The sequence below is a fragment of the Sebastes umbrosus genome, chromosome 14 (assembly GCF_015220745.1).
Source record: "Sebastes umbrosus isolate fSebUmb1 chromosome 14, fSebUmb1.pri, whole genome shotgun sequence".
Taxonomy (NCBI): domain Eukaryota; kingdom Metazoa; phylum Chordata; class Actinopteri; order Perciformes; family Sebastidae; genus Sebastes; species Sebastes umbrosus.
In genome coordinates this window covers 521,821-548,111 of record NC_051282.1, presented here as the reverse complement: position 1 = coordinate 548,111, position 26,291 = coordinate 521,821, and the positions used below count along the sequence as shown (strand labels likewise).

Genomic DNA, 26,291 nt, shown 5'->3' with positions numbered 1-26,291 from the left:
CTTCAAAATTAACAGGAATTCCTTCAAGTGTACAATTCAAGTTTGACCTTTTTGGTTCCAAAATATATTTAATTCCAGTATATAATGTATATAGTATATACCTGTACATTGAATTTAATAGAGCAGCCCCATTGCCACTGATCCAGCTGTTTGTATCAGCCCAATATCTAATATGGTTATCAGTATCAGTACATCCCTAGCAAATTTCCACATGACAACTATGCCCACTGGGTCCGGGGTGATTTATCCACTTTGCAGTGTTCCATTTTCATAAAAAAAACAAAAAAAAAACGTATATATCGTAAAACTATTTTGAGAAAAGAAAATGTAATCAAGCAGTAGCAGCGACGACGACGACGACGACGACGACGACAGTGTCCTTTCTAACGTTAACAACACAATACATTAAACTAATCGGACCCCAAATGTGATGCTAATGCTAGCCTACTGTGACTAGCCCCAATCCATGACCAACATGTAGCGTTAGTAAGTGCATATCAGCTACATTACTAACTTCATCGTATCCCAGCTGCTGGGCCATCTCAAGCATATATTGTCCTTTATTTGGTTCTTTTTTTGCAACAATCTGTGCTTGGTGTGAAACGGCTTTAAAGAGGAAGCAAAGCAGGGGAGGGAGGCGAGGAGGGAAAGAGGTGAGCGGTTGGGAGGGGGGATGTAAGCAGGGAGGAGAGGAAAGAGGAGGGAAATCTGAGAGAAATGAAGACCAATATAGGAGAAGATGAGAGAGGAAACGAGTAATTGATCAGGTAACAGAATAAGAAAGATCGGTTGGTCTGTTTGCTTCATGTGGGAGTCAGTTTATCACACACACACACACACACACACACACACACACACACACACACACACACACCCTCCTCTTTCTCCATCCTGTGTTTTTTTCCTCTACTCTCATCTTCCCTCCTCTCTCGGAGGCTTCTGAAACAGATGCGTCAGGATCACACGTGTGTGGGGGAGCGCACAAAAGAGCTTCTCATAGTGTTTGTACGCTTGTGATTGTGTGTGTGTGTGCGCGCATGTGCGCGTTTGTGCGTGCGTTGTGTGGAGAGTTAGCATAGGATATGACGTGTGTAATTTATAGTAAATGAATTCAGCTGGCTGCACCTCTGACCTCTTCTGGCACACTCTGAACAATACTCATCTGTGTGTGTGTGTGTGTGTCTTAGTGCACATTTTCGTGTGCAGTGGCTGCATGCACTCTGTTGTGTTTACACGTTCAACATTGCATGCACGTGTGGTTCCTTTGTGTTTAAGCGTTGCGATGCATCCATCATGTGACGTCGTCCGGTCTGACAGCATGTCATTATTGACTGTAGATCTCCCATAATGCATCTGTCAATCAATGAAATGGTCCCCATAGCGGCACTCTGAGTGACAGAGATGGTCTGGGGTCAGAGATTATATACTGTAGGCAGTATGGTCATCAGTTCTAATCTAATCTAGTTCTAATGTCTAGTTTATTCACTCTTTAAGACTTGTTTTAAGAACAGAAGCTATCCAATCATTACTGAAAAACTCATCTGTGTCCTCCACAAATACCACACTTCATTTGAATTGTGCTATGTCAATTATTTGCAAGAGTAAAGTTTTTTTTAAACTTATGATATATTGTTAAATGTGTAGGGCTGCAACTAACACTTATTCTCAATCAATCAATCAATTATCAATCAATCTGCCGATTACTTTCTGTCTATAACTAAAATAATGAGCCAGAGCCAAGATTACATAATCAGACAGTCTGAAACCCAAAGATATTCAGTTTAGTCTCCTGTAATCCTCACATATGAGAAGCTGGAATCAATACATTCTTGGCATTTTAATTGTAGATTAATTTTCTGTATATAAAATTAATTCATTAATAATTCCCATAGCTGTAATATTGTATGTTTTTGTAATGCATTATAATCACTGTTTTAATGCATTAAAATTACAGCTGTCAATTGAAATAATTAACATATGTAATCGCGATTAATCGCATGATTTGTCCATAGTTAATTGTGATTAATTGTAAATTAATCACACATTTTATATCTGTTCGAAATGAACCTTAAAGGGAGATTTGTCAAGTATTTAATACTCAAATGCAAATATGCTGCTTTATGCAAATGTATGTATATATTATTATTTTAAATCAATTAACAACACAAAACAATGACAGATATTGTCCAGAAACCCTCACAGGTACTGCATTTAGTATAAAAGCCCAACATGCAACAACAGCTGTCAGTGTGTCAGTGTTGCTGACTTGACTGTGACTCTGCACCCAAACTCCATGTGATTATCATAAACGGTCCGTGTATTTGACCCCGAACGTTCGGTTCGGTCCGCAAAATCCTTTTCAGTTTGCCGTTAACCCAAACAGCTGTTTATGTCTACTACTTGCACAAACGGAACAGAAACTCTGGAGCGTGAGTTTTACTCAGAAAGTTTTAGCAGCGCACCAGGTATGTTAGCAGCACGGTAATTTCGGTAGCTCATGATAATCGAGCTAAACTGACAACGATTTGTGTCAAACTGTACGCCGACACTGTTTCAACTGAAGTTGGGTTTATATGTGGACACTTGAAACGTTTAATTACGACGGCATCACCCGAATTTGTCGATCAGCGGAGCGAAACAAAAGCAGACTGGACGGAGAGTCCGTTCCCCCACAGCGTTCAGACATCCTCCCACTGCAGATTCACACGCGACAAAGTAATATCTAATGCTGTAAGAGTGTTTATCGCTGCATATACGACCACACTCCATCATAAATAATACAGAATTAATAATATCTAATGCTATAAGAGTGTTTATCGCTGCATATACGACCACACCTCCATCATAAACAATACAGAATTAATAATATCTAATGCTATAAGAGTGTTTATCGCTGCATATACGACCACACTCCATCATTAACAATACAGAATTAATAATATCCTAATGCTATAAGATTGTTCATCGTCGCATATACTGTACACACACTCCATCATTAACAATACAGAATTAAAGCGATATGAGCGTGAGCCTTCACGTGTGAATGTTAGTCTGTTGTGCCGGCCACGTAGAACTAGCATAAGCAGCAGTTGAAGATTTACCAACAGCCTTAAGATGGAACATTACATTTACATTACAGACATTTGTGATTTTATTTATTTTTATTTATTTTTTCTTATTGACAATAGGTCAGTATTTGAGTGCCTTTACTGTTATAGTAAGAATTATGACCATGAGCCGCTGTTGAATGAGTGGAGATAAAGACGCGCCCCCTTTATGAGAGCCACACAGGGAGGCATCTCTCCGGAACACTGACACAAGCAGTGACACATTGGAAACTGGAGAGGGACAACAGCACAATCCCTGTAATGTGTTTTATATTTATTAATTATTTTTTAACTAACACAGTGGTACAGAAATCCAACCGTATTCCTCCAAATACTGCACTGTTTGAGTGAAAAAACTAATCTTTCAATTAAGAGCTGATAATCAGGGAATTGAGACATACTGCTATGTTATACTGGCTTTTATTGTGTTTTTTTAGCATAGTTCTGGTTGAGCTATGTTTCAATTATGGCTTGCCAGTTGATGGTTCTTAATCTATATTACATCATATTTTATACGAAAAAATAACAAAGCTGCCACTTTTTGTTTGCACTGAATGACTGTAGGAAGACCTTTTCTTTCAGTTCGATTTGACAATGAAGAAGAGTTGATGTCCTTATGGAAGCCATACTTTTGTTAAGGCAAACATTTGTTAACCTATTTTTGCCAAATAAATGAAAAGCATGTTGAAATCAGAACATGACCTCCTCGCTGTGACATAAATGAACCGAACCAAACCCAAAACTGTGATATGAACCTAACCGTGAATTTTAGAAACAGTTCCACAGTAAACAGTAAAGGGGAGACTCGTGGGTACTCATAGAACCCGTGTTCATTCACATATCTGGAGGACAGAGGTCAAGGGACCCCTTTGAAAATGGACATGCCAGTTTTTCCTCGTCAAAATGTAGATGCATTAGTTTATGGAGCGTTATTTAATCTTCTTCACGACACGCTAGTTGTTTTAGTCGTGAGTGGTTGGTACCGATGGACTTTCATATGATACCAGTATCTTCACTCTAGCTGTAAAACTGAGCAGCTACAACCTAAACATTGCATTATGCGTTAATGTGTTGAGAAGTGGTGTTAAAATGAAATTGTGTCAACGGGGTTATATCGCGTTAACTTTGACAGCGTTAAAAAAGACCCAACATATTAACGACATACACAGAAATATATCAACCTTCTGTGTATGTATCCCAGATGTTTTTGATTTATGATGCATATTACATTCCAAATACTATCTGACCAATTTGTCTTTGCTGTGTTTGATAAATGAGATGTACAGAACTGAGCAACAGTACTCCATATAGATCATCTAATTACTCTACAGGGGGGCCACGTTTTCCACACTCCACAAATCAATGCCACAATTATGAGAATGAGCTTTTTTTTGCAGCATCAGCAGCAGTATTGGACTAAAATAATCCACATCAAAACCCCACATTAGAAATCACTCATTGTAACATGAATGCTGCTGTTCATCCCTGGTGATCACTGGTCGCGTTGAGGGTTTTCCCGGCTATGATTTATAACAGCTTCTGTTTAAATGGCTCCCTTTTGCTTTGCTTTGATTTGCACAATTAGTGCGTTTACAACCCGCATCCATATGGGTCAACGCGAGGAGAGGGATAGTCTATGCTTACAGTAATTAATGAGTTAACTGTGGTAATAAACTGAAGCTATTTCACTGCATTGAGCTCAGCTGATCTGGGTACAGCTGAATGTCTGAGTACAGGAGTGTCCATGAAGTCACATTTGTTCACTCAGAATCTCTCTGGAGGGGGGGGGGGGGGGGGATGGCGCAGATGCTGTTTTACACAGTCTGGAATTGAGGATGTCACACTCAAACACTGTCACCACTCTCATTATGCGATGTGAACGTCTTTCTGTGTGTGTGTGTGTGTGTGTTTGTATGTGTGTGTATGCGGGGGGGTGGGGGGGATTCTGAATCCCTGTGCTTTGGTTGCGTGCACAACCCCCTTTTCCATGTATAGGAAGAGCTAGAGGATGCTTGTTGCCTAGCAACTGCCTCTATTGCAACCCAGTCCTCCATAGCCGTGTGTGTGTGTGTGTGTGTGGTGTGTGTGTGTGGTGTGTGTGTGTAGGCAAGGAAAACAGTTAGGCCACAGGCTGAGGTGTTGCCAGCATACATCATGAAATCAGTATTTTCCCAGAGTTCTGCTGCGGCAGGCTACAAAATAGTGAAGTAATTCAAGTTTGAGTGTGTTTGTGTGTTTGTGCTGTGTGTGCATGTGTTTTGTGTGGTGCGTACAGCATCTGCAGGGCATACTGGGCATGTGTGTGTGTTTGCAGCAAGTAATCCACAACGATTTAAGTGGAGATTTACTTGCTTCAAAAATGTATATTTTATAGTGGTATTGCATATATAGCCTGTACACAACATAGTGGACCCACACAGGTGTTTTCACATTGTGTTGCTGGATTAGATCTCTTTACAGGTTGGTGTGGGCATGTACACACCCTTCTTTCACACGTCTTAGTTTTGTTGCAACCTGTCAGGGGCGGACCATAGAAATACAATAGGAGTAGAACGGTCATTAAACTGTTTACTGTGGTCATTGAATAGTACAAAAGAAATTGGCGATTTTTGTTAGTTGTCATGGAGACAACTAGGGATTGGAAAAAAATGTATCCACCTATGTATTGCGATTGTTTTAATGCCAATGCCAATGCCAATTCGAGATATTTGGTTCATTTGAGTCTATGTGGAGGTAGAAGGAAGTTACCGCTTTTTTTGTGGTAGTCTGAGTAACATGACGTCATATCTGTTCCGTATCCGTCAACCAAAACAAACCTCAGCGAGCCGCAGCAAGAAACACAAGAGGGCGGAGGGCCCGCTATGAACACGACCTGCACCCTCCCATGTTAAATCCAGCGTGGTAAACACTTACACATCCAGTAAAGGATGGCAACACCTTGGGTTTCACACATTGACAGGAAAAGCAGAGCTAGACAGAGCAGAGCTAAGCTGCATGCTAACTCTGTGACGGTGAAATGGGCCGACGCTACAACTGTAGAGCACCCATATACTGACATTTATGTTCTCTGCATTCAAACGGCCCCCGATGCAGCCTGACCATGGATGGATAAAGAGCTCAGAGATAGCGACAAAGTTAGTGGAATTAGACACAAATCGTGACTACCGTCTGGTTTTCAAAATGAGGTGTTAACAAAGGGAACTGTATACCCAAAATACATCTAGGAAATAAGATTGATTGGATTATATTCACCAGAAGTATAAAACATTACATGTCTTTTATAAATTAAAGAAAATACCACTAATCTGTGAGGGAAATGTCTTTATTTTTTGATTTTTGGGTTGCTGGAAAAAATTTACTAAAATAATTCCTGACAACGAAACTGATATATTGATATATCAGGACATCTCTGACTACATACATTATGAAAATCAAACATTTCAATGTATTAATTTAGATATTTTCCAGAGTAAAAGTCCACATGGAAGTGGATGATTCAACTGTTTCCCCATGGTCTAGTGTTAAAAGAGTTAACAAAAATCCCAATAAGTTGTAATATCGAATCGCAATACTTTAAAACCAACAATACATCAAATCGGCACCCCAAGAATCCTGATAGTATTGAATCAGGAGATAGGTGTATCGTCCTAGCCCTAGTGACAACAGAACCCACATCAGTGCGGCTGTAAAGTGTGTGGTTGCAGCTCACCGGAAAGAGAGCTCCCTGGCTGGCTAGTTAGCTAGGTAGCTTCCCAGGCGGAGTGACTGTTTAGACCCGGCGCTGCCGATGGCCACCAACCCGCTGCTCATTTTCCATCATCAGTGTAGCATCAAAGCCTGGCGGAACAAGCCCAAAAGCTAATCAGCCAGTTGTCTGTGAGCTAGCAATAACACAAATGTATTATGCATTGCTCATCATTAGCTAGCTATCTTCCACCATGCTTCAACGCCACACTGCTCACAGAAATTAACCAGTTGCCAGTTGCAACCTGCTCTATATAAAAAGCATCTCGAGATACTTCTGTTATGATTTGACGCTATATACAAAATAAATTGAATTGAATTGAATAGAATATATGCGGAAGTCAGCCTGCTACAACGGTCACTATGGCAAACGGTATACATAAAAATGGTCGCCGCTCTGACCATCCTGCTACGTTGCTTTGAATGGGAATGTCCATTCTACTCCTAATATATTTCTATGGGCTGGACAGAGTACCCTATATCCACAGTATGGATGCTAATTAAAAAAAAGAAATGTCTCACCGATAGCCGACCCGGTGTGTGTACAGTTTATTTGTCGATGAATAAGTGATACAACTCCTCGAGACCCAAGCCAAGTTCCTGTATCTTGCTGGCCAGTCGCTGGTTAAAGTGAAGAGGGTTAGTCCGGAAGCTAGCAACAACAACGCACATCACATATGTCAACAGAAAATGTGACAAACGTTAGTAACGTAACTTTCAATACTAAACACCGATCAACAACGGTCTCAAACACCGGTCTCCCGGTTCAGTTCGGTGTATCTTGGATGTCTTTGTCGCTTTTCATACTACGTCAGATACGCAGATGTGTTTACATTGCAGTCAGTACAGGATACATGGCGTACAAAAGACATGCAGAAATCAGAAAAGGCGGCCTTTAGAGGAGGCTTTAGCAGCATAGAGTTAACATTGACACAGCATTGACCATGGATGTGTAAAAAGAAGTGAGTTTTATGGGACACCTGTAAAGCACTGTAAAGTATATTCATCGTAACCTTAACATAATAAGCCATCATTAAGGCGTATGCTGCATTTAAATCACATTATATTGACAATAAAAAGTAGAGAAACAGTCCAATATTCCAGATCTTTACTGTTATCATTTCTATGTTACTCATCCCATGCCTTTGTGCTGAGCAGCATGACCTGTTTCCATTTGAGTGCTGGACTGTTTTTTTGGATGGAAACAGCAACAGATGTGGACTAACACCGAAATTACCCCCAATTCCCGCCGCTATTGCCATTCCTGGCTGGACTCGCTCTTTGGTGGCACACTGAGTTCCAGTAGTGCTGCACATTTCATCTATCAACCCACTTTTTGAGAATCTCTGCATGTTTTATGATAGTTGGCCGACATCTGTTATTGAAAATACAGTGGATGGTTTGACTGGGTTTAACACGTCGTAAACCCAGATGTTAGCTCATTAGTTGGCGTTATTTATTTATTCATTGAGTCATTCAAATGAGTCATAAAAGAAAAAGGAGAAGGAGTAAACATGTTCTCATGTGTGTTCTCAGTAATACTGTATGTGTGTGTTTTAATGTGTATAACTCTTAATTATGAAGGATTACATTAATATATGACAGTAGGTGTGTCAGGGTTATTTGTAAGTGAGCAGATGGTGTGTGTGTGTGTGTGTGTGTGTGTGTGTGTGTGTGTGTGTGTGTGTGCGCTACCTGATCAGGAAGCTCAGTCCAGGAAGTGTTGATGAGGAGGGAGGAAGCAGAGAGGGTCAACGAGGATCAAACAGCTCCTGCAGTTACCATGCTGACACACACACACACACACACACACACACACACACGCACACTACACACACACACACACACACACACACACAACACACACACAGTTCATCTGTTCGGTAGGATTTATATGCAAATAAATTATTAATGCTAAGTATTTATGCTGAGAAAACAGAGTTATGTTCTTGTTCACAAATCACTGTAGTGTGTGTGTGTGTTGGTTTGGCTGTGAAAGCTCCCCGTCACTGTGTGTGTATACATTCATGATACAGCACATTGTGTGAATGTGTGTAGGCGATTTACCGTGTGTGTACATCTGGCAGGCAGTGCAACGACGTTGGCCAGCGCTTCCACTTTTACCCACTCAGTCCTTATATGATGTCCCCTACAAAGCGTCTGTCCTTATTTGATGACACGTGGGCGGCGCTGGCCTTTTCTGATGTCGGAGAATGAAGAGGGGGGGTCACGAGTGCAGCCGGTCCAAAGCAAATCAATTATTCAACCCACACACACACAAACACAGGAGCACACAGGCATGAAGGAGAGAGATGGCTTTATATATCTTAACTTGATCTAAACCAGCTCATTGTGTGCATGTCTGTGTGTGTTTTCACATGGTGTTTGTGGAGCTGTGAAATGGGAGGGGTTATTTTAGATAACCAGATCACAAAGATCTGTTATCACCACGTACAGTAAGAACATATAACCAAACAACTAACTACCAAGTTACGTCAATACCAACAGAATCGCAAAATATGAAGATTGATGGGTTTCGCCAAACATATTGTATATAGTTCTCACTCCCAAGCTGTCAAATATGGTAGCCGGGCCGCTGCACGTGCCTTTCTAGTGCATGTGAGCGTGCCCCACTAGCTAGCTCACAGCTGCCGCTCTGCACTGCTCTCATACGGCGGTTACAGCTGATAACACCATCCCAACCGACATCATGGTCGCGGAGGCGTAGCGCCCACCCTCTGGTTCCCCCTCAGATTAACACTGTTAGCTCTGTTAGTGCTGTTAGCCCCGTTAGCTACGAGCTGTCAGCTCAGCCATCGCCATGTTGAGAGCTGTGTGGAGGCAATAAATATGCTCGGAATTTTTAATTTAGCACCTTTAACGCTAAGTTACTTAACGCTACGTGATGTACAGTATGTTATGTAGGTTACATAACATAACATGCTTAACTGACGTCGTACGTAACATAGCCTACTTATTTTAACCCAAACAAGAGTCTTTCACCTAGGAGACCGGTGTTTGTGTTCCGTGTGAAACCAAAAGTCTATGTTGACTTTTTGTTAAGTCAACGTTTAAGATACGTAACGTTGTGTAATGTATGTTACGTAACATAACATACTTAACTTACCTCACATCCGTAACGTAGCCTACTTAACTAGGTAACAATTTTAGCTTAACATTTTAGCAAGTTTAGCTTATTTTAACCCAAAAGTCAACATTGACTTATTTTAAGTCACGTTAAAGTTACGTAATGTTGTGTAATGTTGGCTAACGCTGTGTATCGTTGGATAGCGTTGTGTAACATTGTGTAACTTTGTGTAACGCTGTCTAAAGCTGTGTAACATTGTGTAACATTGCGTAATGTACGTAGGTTACGTAACGTTGTGTAACGTAGGTTATATAGGCTACGTAGCGTAACATACTTAACTTACATAGCCTACTTAAATACGTAACAAAACATACTTATTTTGACCCAAACCACGATCTTTTCCTAACCCTAACCAAGTATCTTCTGTGAATACGGAAGATTATTTTGAAAAGACAGCGTATGCATGTAGCGAGCAGAAATCGACTCATGCAAAACTGACGCTAAAGGGGTAAAGAGCGTCATAGTTAGAAGTGTAGAGCCACTGACCAAGCTGCCGTATTTGACTAGTTGGGAGTTAAAACCTACATGAGAGTTTAGTTTGACAACATTCCTGATTGGATTGACCTTAATAATGCAGGAGAAATGCATGAAGACAGGCCCTGCTACAGTGCCTGCCAATGTAATTTTAAGTGCTACGATGGTGGAACAGAGAGGAGAACGATTGCATTGAGAAAGAAAAGAAACGCTATCACCTTTCCCATTTGCAGACCCAGAGGGAAGGATGGCAGGAGAAGAAAGGAGAAAATGAAAAGAGAGGGGTGGAGAGGTGAGGGAAATAGGCAGAGGAGGGGAAAATGGGGACAGATCAATCAGGGGCCAAGACAACAGGTCTACTTCAGAGAACTCTCCAGAGTCCAGTGCACTATTTTCCATCCTCACGCCAAAGAGAGAGCGGGAGAGAGGAAGGGAAAAGAAATTTGGAGAGACAGGAGAAAGGCAGAGAGCTAAGCGAACGCTTCCTTTCCTTCCATTTCCCTCTTTAAAGTAAATGTATTCATGTGATGGAACAATATAAACTCCCTTGTTTAAAAATGGTCTGTACAACAGACTCAGTCTTCCCCAGGATATATATTATATAACAGCGCAGCATATTAAGAAAGCAATGACACTGTTCTCTTTCCTTTCCCATGAGGCCCTTTTTTGCCAGCGGTAAGAAAACAGAGAATCAGCAGACTGTATAAACCACCGGGTCTCCTCCTTTAACTTCACTGCCTACATCTCACATTTACAATATAACCTTTTCTAACATGCACGCTTACTCATGCATAGACACTGCAATTTAATACTCAACATGCCCTTCAGCTCTCCCTGACCTTTGACCTTTACGGGGACATGTTAACAGGGAGCGATCTATACCCCATCAGGGTGGAGGGTGGTGTTACCTCACACACTAATATGTCACTTATGTAAAGAGCAACAGGAACTGTTCCAGCAGTAAGACAACTTCACATAGACATTTGTAATAATGCAAATGACTAAAACATCCAGCCAGGAACATAACCTTACTCATCAGTATGTCATGCAGTTTGTTTAATTTGTCTAGACAAGGATGGCAATTTTTAGCCGCGCTAGCAGCATGGCTCTTGGGATGGCAGTGGTGGTCTGTTGGTCTGTTGGTCGGTTATTCATGTTCCCCTCAGGAGGAATTTTGGTTAGCCCTAAACTTTACTAGTGGCAGTCTGTTTAACACCTTGGGCCAATTACAAATACCTACCAAATAGAGGTGTAAATATGAACCCATACATGCAAGCAGGCAGTCACTAGTGGGGAGCTAGCGGTAGAAAGTGTCACATAAACAAAAAGGATTAAAAAGCTACATTCCACAGCAGCACACAAGAGTTTGGGCTACCTTCTTTGGCTAAACGTTAGCACGTGCTAATAAACTAGCATTGTGAGCTTAAGCTGGGGGCACACCAACCCGACATCAAAGAACTAGTGGAGATAAAAGCCGCCTGTTGAGTCGCCTCATGTATGTATGTATATATAAATATATATTAGGGGTGGAACGGTTCACAAAATTCACGGTTGGGTTCATATCACGGTTTTGGGTTCAGTTCGGTTCATTTATGTCACAGCGAGGAGGTCATGTTCTGATTTCAACATGCTTTTCATTTATTTGACAAAAATAAGTTAACAAATGTTTGCCTTAACAAAAGTATGGCTTCCATAAGGAACATCAACTCTTCTTTATTGTCAAATCTGAACTGAAAGAAAAGGTCTTCTACAGTCATTAGTGCAAACAAAAATGCAGCTTTGTTATTTTCATATAAATATGATGAAATTATAGACTAAGGCCATCAACATACATTGAAGCATAAGCTCAACCAGAACTAAACTAAAAAAAACTAAAAAAACAACAACAGTATAACATACAGTATGTGTCAATTCCCTGATTATCATCTCTAATTGAAAGATGAGTTTTTCTACTCAAACAGTGCAGTATTTGGAGGAATACGGTTGGATTTCTGTACCACTGTGTTATTTAACAATAATTAATAAATATAAAACACATTACAGGGATTGTGCTGCTGGAATTACTGTGTTGCTTAAGTGTCGGCGAGAGGGAATATTATAGCACAAGTAATGTTACGTTAATCATATGCTGAAATCCAGCGTCCTCCACGACCTGCATAAGGCTGCATATCTTTCACTATAAACCCCTCCCCGATGCTGTAGTTGTGTCTTTACCCTGTCTGAGTCTGAGTCTGCACGTAGAGGCTGTTTAAATGCTGCGGGGAGAAGGAGCTGCTCTTTCCTACCCGACTCTCTCCTCCTTGTGCTATCAACGGACACACCAGAGTGTTGCCGCTAGCATCAACCACACGTGCTGCACAGTGCTCACACAGATACCGTTTTATCCACCACTTTTTCAGTCATTTTCATGGTAACACTAAATGTCATGGCACACATTCTGTAGCCTTCACATTCATTTTATGTAGCACCACCTTGTGGCAGTTTGTTGTAACTGTGAAGTGTTTTCTCAGTGGTCAGTTCAGATCATGTGATCAAAGGTTAGAGGTCAACCAGGAAATGCTGTAGTGTGTAAGAATTTCTCCATGCGGTCAGACCGAAGGCTTCTTTCCCTTTTTCCTTTACGTTTGTGCCTTGGAGAGCCTTTGCTTGTAAGTGTTGCTACTTTTTCTGTGTTTTATGTTAATGTGCATATAAATAATTTGGACTTCATATGTTTGGATTAAAAACAAAGTAATTTGTGACAATTTCATTTGCTAAGGTTAAAAATGCTAAACTAAGCCAAAAATGTAGCTTCTTGTCATAGTGTGTGCATGGAGGCTATTTAAAAGCAATGTAAATTCATTTGTGCTGTATTTTGAGAACAGTTTGTAACAAAGCATTGTATATTTGTATTGTTTCAGTTTTACAAAAGAAAGAAGAAGAGAAAAGAGGACTCAGTAAAACACTTGAACTTTACTCCTGTCTTCGACTTCTCTGAATCCTGTTTGTTAGCTATCTGTCAGTTTTTGCGTATGTGCAACACGCATCAGGGACAGAATACTAAATCCGTAATGCTCCCATAAAGCAGAGCCAAACAATGCTGGTGGATCCTCCAACTGGACTTTATCGTGTCCACTCGTCATTTCCTTATCTGAGTGACGGCCGCACTCTGCACTTCATCCGTGAAGGTGGCTGGGTCACGCTTCATCAACACATCCGCAGTAAAATCTGGTCTGCACTCGCCGGAATTGAGCTAATAGCAACGCACGACCGCAGCTTCAGTTACACTGCTCATGTGTTATACCCATAAAGACCCGTGTCCACCCGTGTCCCAGCCTCCTTCCATAGGCCTTGATTTCTAGTGTCACAATAAACGGGAGCCTAACTCTACATGAAAAAATACACAATCGGCCTAATAACTTATTTCAAATGAACCGAGCGATTCATACACGTCCCGAACTGTGACTAGCGAACCGAATGGTTCAGATTTTTTACCTGAGGGGGCGGCTGTGGCTCAGAGGGTAGAGCAGGTCGTCCACCAATCGGAAGGTCGGTGGTTCGATCCCCGGCTGCTCCGGTCACATGTTGATGTGTCCTTGAGCAAGACACTTAACCCCAAATTGCTCCCGAAGACATAGCCATCAGTGTGTGAATGAGTATTTATATAAGATCCTGATGGGCAAAGTTCAATTCAATTTATTTTTTTATAGCGTCAAACAACAGAAGTTATCTCAAGACGCTTTATATATAGAGCAGGTCTTAGACCGTACACCATAGTTTAGAGACCCAACAAGATCCACCAAGCGCACTGTGGCCAGGAACAACTCCCCGATTAGTGGGAAGAAACCTGGAGCAAAACCGGCTGTAATAGCAGCTGTAATAACTAATACAAGTAGGATTAATAACACAAAACCAATAGTAGTGGATGTAAAAGAGTGATAATACAACTATCGGAATTGATATCATTGGGTCGTCCTCAGAGGGGCTTTCAAGCGGAGCTTCCAGCTACCTCAGTCCACCATACATCTGGCTAGCTCGCCAGCACTGTCCAGCATCTCTCCTCAGTACGTCCATGTATGTTGGTGTGGGACGTCCCTGTGATCGATGCTCGTGCGTTGGTTCCCGCAGCACAGCATGCTTGCTGGGAGTTCTTGATGTCTTTGGCAGTGACCGAGAAGTCTCATTCTCCAGGCTGCCACTTTGTCACTAAGCCTTGGTTGTCCCTCGTTAGCCTTGGTAGTCCCTCGTACAGACGGAATTAGTTAATGATAGCAGTTGGTGTCAAGCAGGCAGCGGACGCGGCAGCAGATGCAGCTACAATCCAGGTGACATCCAGATCCAGGTGAAACCCCGCTCCAAGTGTACCCCTGCTCCAGGTATAACCTCGCTCCCAGGTATAACCTCGCTCCAGGTGTAACCCCGCTCCATGGTTACCTGCGAGACAAGGAGGCACAAGGAACTCCCGGGAAGGAATGAAGTTAGTAACAATGAATGGGACATGAATACATACAGAAGGAGAGAGGAGCTCAGTGTGTCATAGGAAGTCCCCCGGCAGTCTAGGCCTTTAGCAGCTTAACTAGGGGCTGGTCAAAGACAGCCTTAACTATAAGCGTTATCAAAGAGGAACGTTTTAGCCTACTCTTAAATGTGGAGACGGTGTCTGCCTCCCCAGACTGAAACTGGGAGCTGGTTCCAGAGAAGAGGAGCTTGATAGCTGAAGGCTCTGGCTCCCATTTTACTTTTGAAGACTCTAGGAACCTCAAGTAACCCTGCTGCATTCTGGGAGCGCAGTGCTTCTAGTGAGGTAATAGGGTACTATGAGCTCTTTAAGATATGATGGGGCCTGACCGTTTAGCGCTTAGTAGGTGAGGAGGACGATTCTAAATTCTATTCTTGATTTTACAGGGAGCCAGTGTAGAGAAGTTAATACAGGAGTAATATGATCTCTTTTTCTAGTTCCCGTCAGTACATGTGCTGCAGCATTCTGGATCAACTGGAGAGTCTTAAGAGACTTATTGGAGCAGCCCTGATAATAAGGAGTTGCAGTAATCTAGTCTAGAGGTAACAAATGCATGGACTATTTTTTCTGCATCATTTTGACACAGGATGTGCCTGATCTTTGCAATGTTACGTAGATGAAAGAAGGCAGTCCTTGAGTTTTGTTTTATGTGAGAGTTAAAGGACATATCCTGATCGAAGATAACTCCCAGATTCCTTACGGTGGTACTGGAGGCCAGGGCAATGTCATCTAGAGTAACTATATCATTAGATCATTTGTTTCGGAGGCGTTCAGGGCTAAGTACAATAACTTCAGTTTGTCTGAGTTTAACATCAGGAAATTGCAGGTCATCCAGGTTTTTATGTCCTTAAGGCATGCTTGAAGTTTAGTTAACTGGTTGGTTTCGTCTGACTTGATCGATAGATATAATTGGGTTTCATCTGCATAACAATTAAAGTTTATGGAGTGTTTTCTAATAACATTGCCTAAGGGAAGCATATATAAGGTAAATAGAATTGATCCAAGTACAGAACCTTGTGGAACTCCGTGACTAACTTTGGCGTGCATGGAGGATTCATCGTTAACATGTACAAACGGAGATCGATCTGATAAATAGGACTTAAATCAACTTAGTGCAGTTCCTTTAATGCCAATTAAATGTTCCAGTCTCTGTAATAGGATGTGATGGTCAATGGTGTCGAAAACAGCACTAAGATCTAACAAGACAAATACAGAGACAAGTCCTTTGTCCGATGCCATTAGAAGGTCATTTGTAATTTTCACTAGTGCTGTCTCTGTGCTATGGTGCACTCTAAATCCTTACTGATAATCCTACAATAAATGATTGTTCTGTAGAAAGTCACACAGCTGACTGGCAACTGCTTTCTCGAGTATTTTGGAGGTAAAGGGAAGGTTAGATATAGGTCTATAGTTGGCTAGGACCTCTGGATCAAGAGTGGGCTTTTAAAAAAAGGTTTAATTACAGCTACTTTAAAGGACTGTGGTACATAGCCTGTTAGTAAAGACACACTGATCATATCCAGTAAAGAGGTGCTAACTAAAGGTAAAACTTCTTTAAGCAGTCTAGTTGGGATGGGGTCTAGGAGACAGGTAGATGATTTAGATGTAGAGATCAGTGAAGTCAGTTTGTGGAGGTCGATGGGAGAAAAGCAGTCTAAATATATATCAGGTTGTACAGCTGTTTCTAAGTTTCCTAAGTTTAAGGATAAATGGGTACCAGTTGACGGTAGGAGGTGATTAATTTTGTCTCTAATAGTTAGGATTTTATCATTAAAGAAACTCATGAAGTCACTACTACTGAGGGTTGTAGGAATACATGGCTCAATAGAGCTGTGGCTCTCTGTCAGCCTGGCTACAGTGCTGAACAGAAACCTGGGGTTGTTCTTATTTTTCTCTATTAATGATGAGTAATGGGCTGCTCCTTGGCACCTTAGCAGCCTCTGCCATCAGTGTGTGTATGGGTGAATGCTGACATGTAGTGTAAAGCGCTTTGAGTGGTCAGAAGACTAGAAAAGCGCTATATAATGCAAGTCTATTTACCTCACATTTACCTGAACCGTTCCATCCCCAATATATACTGGGGAAAAAAGGTTTGGAAACTTGTGTTTGGTGGATTATTTCTCTGTTGTTCCAATGCTAATTGTCATTGTATTCTACATGGTTGGAAAGCCTGTTTATTTACCTTCACAATGAGGACCAACTTGTAAGGATCATGCATTTGTGGGATGAGCAGCACAGCTGATTATGTGGGTAGCGCCCAAGAAAAATGTTCCAAAATGCTCTGCCAATGGTAAACAGTGTATTGTCATAAGGCTACCAGGAAGCCTGCAATGACTGCCCTTCACCGTCAGGCCCGTTGGCGCTGGTGTCGACAACACAGACAATGGAACCTGAACATGTGGGGGAATGTCCATGTTCAGTGATGAGTCCAGGTTCTGTCTGTCAAAGTTGGATGGCAGGGTCAAAGTATGGAGACGACGCGGAGAATGCTATGCTGATTGTTGCACCGATGGAGTAACAGCTTTGGTGGGGGCAGTGTCATGGTGTGGGGCGGGATCTCCCTCACTGGCAAAACAAGGCTTGTCATCATTGAAGGCCATCTCAATGTAGTGAGATATCGGGATGAGATTCTGCAGCCAGTGGCGATCCCATATCTCCACAATCTGGGACCTAACTTCATCCTCCAAGATGACAAACGCTCGCCCCCACAGAGCCAGGGTTATCACAGACTACCTCCACAATGTGGGAGTAGAGAGAATGGAACGGCCTGCCGAGAGTCCAGACCTCAACCCAATTCGACACTTGTAGAATCTGCTGGGCGTGCTGTATGTGTTAGAGTGACCAACACAACCACGCTGGTTGAGGAATGGAACGCCATCCGACAGCAACGTGTGACCAGGTTGGTGACCAGCATGAGGAGGAGGGTACCAGGCTGTTGTGGCTGCGTATGGATCTTCCACCGCTACTGAGGTTCCTGACGGTGTATTAAATGAATAAAGTGTAAAATTGACAATATGTCTTGTTTGTTCCTTGTTACTGATAGAGAGTTCAATCATCCAATCCACCAAACAACTCAAAACAAGAGTCAATACAACAGGAGAATACACTGTTACCATTGGCAGAGCATTTTGGCAAATTTTTCTTGGGCGCTACCCACATAATCAGCTGTGCTGCTCATCCCACAAATGCATGATTTTACAAGTTGGACATCATTGTGAAGGTAAATAAACAGGCTTTCCAACGATGTAAAATACAATGACAATTAGCATTATAACAACAGAGAAATAATCCACCAAACACAAGTTTCAAAACTTTTTTTCCCAGTTTTATATATATAAAAAAATCTCCCTCTCACATCTCTGTGCTGGAGGACACAGCAAACCTTCAGGCGACCGCACGTCACGTATGGATGTGCCATCCTGGAGGAGCTGGACTACCTGTGCAACCTGATTGTGGCTGCAGGTACCCGCCTCATGCTACAAGTAGTGACAAGGACACTAGCAGAACACAGAGCTAGAGAAGAATCAGTCAGGAAGGATGAGGAGAGAGCAGCTGCCCGTGGCCACCACATGCAGAACCATTACCTGTGTGGGGGTTGTCTTGCTGTTGCCTCTCCATTGCACCTGTTGTCACTTTCATTTGCACCAAAGCAGCTGAAAGTGATTCACAATCACTGGTGCTTCCCTAAATGGACAGATTGATATCCCTGAAGTTTAACTGATGACGGTGTTATACTGGGATGATTAGGTGTTCCCTTCATTCTTTTGAGCAGTGTATTTACTCTTGCTCAGTCTTAACCCACTTGTTTATATTACATTTTTCAGTTTGAATTCAATTTTTTTTTTTGTTTAATCTTATGACCAAAGGCAGTATGCCAACATCCCGACTTGTACACAGAGAAAAACCCTTCAAAACCCCTAATTGTTCCACCATTTTAATTGACTTTATAATAACAGATTTTTATTTCTCAGTTTGACTCGCCTCCAGCATTTTCAGAGAAGCTTTGCTTCTGTGGGAAAGTTTATTTTCAGATTTCCACAAAACTGTTTGAAGCCAAAATGAATATTGAAACGGGTGGAGATTTCTATATTGTACTGTATTGTAATATTGTTGGAGGCTAAGTATGCAGTAGAAAGGGAGAGACAGATGGTTTATGTGTTTGTGTGTGTGTAAAGTATGTGTATTTATGAGTTCCCACAGTATCTATGTGTGTTTGTGTGTCCATCTAAAGTGACAATGTTCTGCTGGCATGCTTCATCATAACCATGGTTTCAGCTTTTCTTATGACTGTGTTAGGGATCTCACGGTACCAGATATTTAGTAGTCGATACCAATACCAGTGAATTTACACGATTCTCGATACCAATTCGGTAGCACGGTAAAAAATAAATCAATAAATCAATAAATCCCATGTAATTCAACACGCACTACTTTATTAAAACATTTGAACATTTGAACAGAGGCATGTAGCCTTTGAGTAATAAATAAAAAGAAACGTCTATCAACATTGCAAAACAGAACAGTGGCATGTAGCATCAAGTATTTAAAACCAACAGTATTGTCTGGATGTCTGTCTTTGAGGTGCTTTGCTAAATTGGATGTCCTCCTTTGGAAAGAAAGTATGACGCACCGTTACTGGCACTGCATTCTGGTTTTTGCGAATCTATTATTACTCCTTGTAAATCCGCCTCGAACGCAAAGTACTTCCATACCCGACTCTTGCTATTTGTTTTCTCAACGAGTTGAGGCGGAGGTAGCGCTGCAGCAGATGCCATCTTTCACGTCTCGTGTTGGTTTTTTTTTACATGCTGTTATGGCGTTCTTCTTCCTTAATTTCACGGCAGATGAGAACACTTGTAAGCGTATACTGCCCCCATTAGATCCAGAAGAATCGCATCTCCACTGAGTCATGTGACCGAGCGGACGCTACTCCGCCAATCATCTTTGTTTTCAACCAACTCATAGAGCTAATGTTAGCTTAATTAGCTCGCTAGCGACAGCTGACACATCTCTTAGCAACAGCTTTTGTCTGCCTCAGTCTGAAATCAAGGACTCATTGTTTCAAAATTGAAGAATGAAGAATGTTGATGGTAAATCTACCTCTGTTTCATTGTAAACTACATACAGACGTAGGCAAAATCGTTGGTACCCTTCCGTTAAAGAAAGAAAAACCAACAATGGTCACTGAAATAACTTGAAACTGACAAAAGTAATAATAAATAAAAATTCACTGAAAATTAACTAATGAAAATCAGATATTGTTTTTGAATTATGGTTCAGCAGAATCATTTAAAAAAACAAACTAATGAAACTGGCTTAGACAAAAATGATGGTACCCTTAACTTAATATTTTGTTGCACAACCTTTTGAGGCAATCACTGCAATCAAGTGATTTCTGTAACTCTCAATGAGACTTCTGCACCTGTCGACAGGTATGTTGGCCCACTCCTCGTGAGCAAACTGCTCCAGCTGTCTCAGGTTTGAAGGGTGCCTTCTCCAGACTGCATGTTTCAGCTCCTTCCACAGATGTTCAATAGGATTTAGATCAGGGCTCATAGAAGGCCACTTCAGAATAGTCCAATGTTTTGTTCTTAGCCATTCTGGGTGTTTTTAGCTGTGTTTTAGGTCATTATCCTGTTTGAGGACCCATGACCTGCAACTGAGACCAAGCTTTCTGACACTGGGCAGCACATTTCGCTCCAGAATGCCTTGATAGTCTTGAGATTTCATTGCACCCTGCACAGATTCAAGACACCCTGTGCCAGATGCAGCAAAGCAGCCCCATAACATAACCGAGCCTCCTCCATGTTTCACATTAGGTACAGTGTTCTTTTCTTTGTATGCTTAATTTTTGCGTCTGTGAACATAGAGCTGATGTGACTTGCCAAAAAGCTCCAGTTTTGTCTCATCTGTCCAAAGGACATTCTCCCAGAAGCTTTGTGGCTTGTCAATATGCATTTTGTAAAATTCCAGTCTCGCTTTTTTATGATTTGGTGTCCTCCTCGGTTGTCTTCCATTAAGTCCACTTTGGCTCAAACAGTGACGGATGGTGCGATCTGACACTGATGTACCTTGACCTTGGAGTTCACCTTTATCTCTTTGGAAGTTGTTCTGGGCTCTTTGGTTACCATTCGTATTATCCGTCTCTTCAATATGTCATCAATTTTCCTCTTGCTGGCCCACGTCCAGGGAGATTGGCTACAGTCCCATGGACCTTAAACTTCTGAATAATATGTGCAGCTGTAGTCACAGGAACATCAAGCTGCTGGGAGATGGTCTTATAGCCTTTACCTATAACATGAAGGTCTATAATGTTCATTCTGATCTCCTGAGACAACTCTCTCCTTAGCTTTCTGTGGTCCATGTTCAGTGTGGTACACACCATGATACCAAACAGCACAGTGACTACTTTTCACCCTTTAAATAGGCAGACTGACTGATTACAAGTTTGAAGATACCTGTGATGCTATTTACAGACACACCTTAGTTTAACATGTCCCCTATGGTCACATTATTTTACATCTTTTCTAGGGGTACCATCATTTTTTGTCCAGGTCAGTTTCATTAGTTGTTTTTTTAAAATGATTCTGTTGAATCACAATTAAAAAACAATGTCTGATTTTCATTAGTTCATTTTCAGTAAACTTTTATTTATTATTACTTTTGTCAGTTTCAAGTTATTTCAGTGACCATTGTGGGTTTTTCTCTCTTTAACGGAAGGGTACCAACAACTTTGCCTACGTCTGTATATCATGTGCTGTGTGAGAACAGAAAGCTTGACAGCAACAGTTAGCTGAGCCAACGGTCAATTCATCAAATTCAGGGACATCTTGAAAGTTGTTGAAAAGGCATTTTGGGAAATGTAGGAAATCACTAAATCACACAGATGAGTCAGCTTGAGGCAAAGTGCATCCACCAAAAAGAGAACGTATCCAAGGTGGATACCAGACACACTAAGTGGAAAGTTTTTTCCCACAAAGGTCTGTCTCGAGGACACCATCAAATGAAATGAAGGGATTTTCATCCTGTTCTGTCAAGTCTTTTTTCCTATCACATAACAGGGCAATATATGCCTCGGGGTCAAGCCTAATCGTCTGTCTGGCGACGTTATGGAGTCAAAAGGTCACGGCTGCTGGACAGATGTGGAATACTCTTCACAAAGACAAGTGTGTGTGTGTTTGTTTCTTTTTTGGGAAGAAACCAGTCTTTGCATGGAGCTTCTCGGCCATGCACAATATTTTAAAATGAGTTCCATCCTTGTCCGTCTTTCCTCTCTCTTAAAAGGTTTCATGTTTCTCTGACCTCTTGGAAGTTATTTTCCTGTCGACCACAACCTCACCACACCTTTGTATTAATGCATGTTAGTGGATGCATATCAGGTTCCATGGTTTTTACACCCCTCTCACAGCAAGTACACACACACACACACACACACACAGAGGATGTAGATAGTGCCTTTGAAAGTTCTTGGTCAGTGTGTGTGTGTGTGTGTGTGTGTGTGTGTCTGTGTGTCTGTGTGTGTGTGTGTGTGTGTGTGTCTGTCTGTCTGTCTGTGTCTGTCTGTCTGTCTGTCTGTCTGTCTGTGTGTGTGTGTGTGTGTGTGTGTGTGTGTGTGAATCCCTGCATTTAGTGGCCAGAAATAGCCTATTAGGAAATCAATGTTCCTCTCCCTGTGTCCCTGTGGCGCTGGGAGCTGTCTCCTCTACAATGGAGGGACTGTCCTGTTTCCTGCACCCTGGAGGGGGTGTGTATAAAGAGAGAAAGCAGAAGAGAGACTCATCTCTGCTGTGGTTCAGTTCTGCATCATCAGCTGACATTAGACATAAAAACAAAGGGCAGAAAATGAACGTGAAGGTAGAAGCAGGTTGTGTTCTGACTCCCTCTACTTGTAAATGAGCTTTATAGGTGCTAATGGGCATCAATCTACAGTCTTTGGCATTAGTCTGATTAGCAGAGTCGGAGCATGAGAGAGCCAGTCACCACCTGCCCCCCTGAGCTGTGATGGATTGAGTGACTCAGTGACATCATCACTGTGAGACAGAAAGACAGCCAAAGCAAGCTGATCTTTCCCCCTAGCTGTATGAAGTCAGCTCCACATTAAAGTGGTTGTAGCATAGTAGAAGTATTCGCTTTCTTGCTGAGATAAGAAGATTGATATCACTCATGTCATCAGTAGCTTACGGTTAATTATGAAGCTACAGCCAGCAGCAAGTCTATATTTGACTTGCTCATCTAGCTGTTGAATATTGTTCTGTTTAACTTTAAATGCTAGATGACGCAAAAGACACTTTGAAATTTGGATTTGAGCGTTTGGAATGAGACGCAGCTGTAGAAATCCGATTGGAATCGCATTTTAAACCATCTCCAGATGTGGACAATCTGGAAGCGGATTTGGACTGGCAGTCTGAACAAGGATGTTAAATGTACACTATGAATGCATGATATGGATTTTTTTCAGCCGATACTGATAACCGATAATAACCTGTTTTTCATAATAAGATATGATAAGAGAACCGATACACATAACAAACACATTTTTGTATTTCAAAAAGAAGTTCATAATATGTAGTTTATGCATACGTGAGGGCAAGAAAAAATAAGATGTAGTGAGCAAAGATGGATGATTTAATATTCCATAGCTCTGACCTACATCACTATTGTTAACACAACAAAAACAAGGAACAGTCTGGACTTTTTCTAGTAAAGTACTTCAAAAAACTTGTATTGCATTTTGCAATTGTATCGTCTTCCTCTGAAACTGTGTAAAACATCCACACCAGCGACGTCATCTTTGACTCTAGCCAATGTGCTAATGTGTACTTGTTCTTCTTCTTCTTCTTCTTCTCTGTGTTTATTGGCAGATCGCAAACCAATTTTAAAGGTGCATAGCATACCGCCACCTACGGTATCAGAGTGTGTAGGTATTGCACTTGTTAAGTCAATGAAAGCAATTTGGCTTTGTATTATCAGATGTTAATTTAACGGCTATAATTTCATTATTGTAATAATACATAATAGTATAAATTTCCCATTATCAGTTGATAATTTATTGGGCCTGATATATATTGTGCATCCCTAGTCTACATAAACAAGTCTTGTTATTTGGGTAGATACTGTGTTACTGGTCATACCATGAATATTATCTATACTTTTCTATGCAGGAGACAATGACTGTCACATTTGCAATATTATCACATATTTCCAGTAGAGGAATATCAATTTGAGTGTACTGTACATCACTCAAATTTACGTCTTTGTTGCAGACTTTTTATGACAATGTGTTGTTTATCACATCACCTACACAGCCGTAATGTAAATGCATAATGCAACATCACCATCTGCACACAAGCGTGGCGTGTTGCAAAGTCAGTTTAAATGTATTCACGAGGAGCATCTAACAAGCAGGTCACAGCGTGTCGTGCACTCAGAACGCCTCCACATGAGGCCAAAGTGATGCACTGAACTAACTAAACCTTTATATGCATTGCAACACATTCACTTTAACACATTATATTTATATAGCACTTTATTATGGAGGACGGAACCTGCCAAAATAAAAAATAAATGAATAAATAAAAAAATGACTCGATAAATAAATAAATGTCATTAATTGTAGTAAAACTAATATTAGAAATAAATGCAGCCATTAATTAATTGATAAAATGTGACATAAATTGATATTTCTGTTGTCTATAATTTGCTTCTTTATTTATTTATCTTTTTATTAATTCCCTTATTGATTTATTCTTTTGTTTAATTTTCACTTTTATTTATTTATGTATTTATTTTAAATTGTTTTAACTTTAATTAAAAATGTTGGTAATTTGGTCTGCTATTTTGCTAATTTTGCATGCTGGATAGTTTCAAAAATAGAGTATAGCTGCATATTTTGTATGTTTTTATGATATTTATATGGGTAGGTTTTGACTTGGAATTCTGCATTCATACTACCTCCCTCCATGCGTAACCACACAGTAGCAAACATGCTCTGAATGAATTAAATATTCGTAACAAGAGACAGATATTATCAGCGTGGGCGCATGTACTCGGGGGAAATGACCCTTCTTTCCTACAAACAGCAGGCGAGGAAATATGACAACAATATGACCAATGAGTCTCTCATTTTGGGGAAATGGATAAGGAGGAGGTGAAAAATTAAGTTTTTTTGGCTTGAAGATTGAATAAAAAACACTCATCACATAGAGCACAATGATGCTGTGAATGTAAACATTAAACACAACACCTATATTGCTGTGTTATATCATAAAAAGGCATCAACCGCCTATTAATATTGATTTATATTGCAAAAATCAATTAATGTTCCACTTTATTTGTGTTTCAGAGCTCCTCGGTTCTGCAAAGAAAGTGAATGTCAACTTCCAGGATACAGATGGGTGAGTAACTCTCCTTTACTCCTCCCATATACCTCTCATCCATCTCTTTTTCTTATCCCCTCCCACTCTTTCCCTGGTCCAACTCATATAGTCAAAGCTGTATTATAGTGATAGTTTTGCTTGTGTCTCTATAGTATTAAAAGCGGAAAGATTAGCCTAGATACCCCTCACCTAAGGTTCAGACTAGAATGGTGTGTTTATGTTTATGTGTGTGTGACATAGAGAGTATTAATGTCATTAAAAGCCTTGCATGTGTGCAGTATGCGGCTACGTGCCTGTGTGAGCATTTTGTTCGTGAGTTCGGAGGACTGTGGCCCACATCCTTGCAATCTGGTTTTGTTGTGTGACAGATAGCATTTAGAGAGACAGAAAGAGCTGTTCTCTGGTCTGAAGGTCTAAGACCCTGCAGACAGACTTATCCACTGATTCCAGACAAAACCGGTTCATATCTAGGATGTAGTCTACCGTTGATGACACACAATGGATGAGAAATAAAAGGAAAAGATGAGTGTAAAAACAGACACAAGAGCTCCCTGGATGGTTTGATGAGTATGAAAGTGATGTGAATCATATGCTACTGTTGCTACCAGTTTGGAAAAGCGGACAGGGGTACAGCACAGGAGCAAAGCAATGTACTGCTGCGGACGGCAGCAGCAAAACATATTTTAGCCAACTAAAAGAAAGGCATCAAAATCAACATCAGTTTAAGTGTACGCTATATTTAGAATATTTTCACCGCTGTACCTCGCCGTCAGACAGACCTTTCCAACGGGGAACTGAAGCCGTTGTATCTATCTATGCTCTCGCCAAAACCACCAGACTCCATTGAATTTTTTTGTCATTTTACCTCGCAGAACACAGGAATTGCTGGACTTTAGTCAATCCGAACTAACCAAAGTCACACAATAACAAAATCATACTAACCG

At 41.1% G+C, this 26,291-nt stretch overlaps 1 protein-coding gene across 9 annotated transcripts in view; it reads left to right on the top strand.

Annotated features, from left to right (window-relative positions):
* Window positions 1-26,291, top strand: part of caskin1 (CASK interacting protein 1) — a 197,477-nt gene that overhangs the window by 67,063 nt on the left and 104,123 nt on the right. For all 9 annotated transcript variants that reach the window (XM_037792134.1, XM_037792139.1, XM_037792133.1 and 6 more), the window contains exon 2: window positions 25,314-25,365. In XM_037792134.1, coding sequence (XP_037648062.1) covers window positions 25,314-25,365 — 52 coding nt within the window. The remainder of the gene's footprint in view (window positions 1-25,313; window positions 25,366-26,291) is intronic.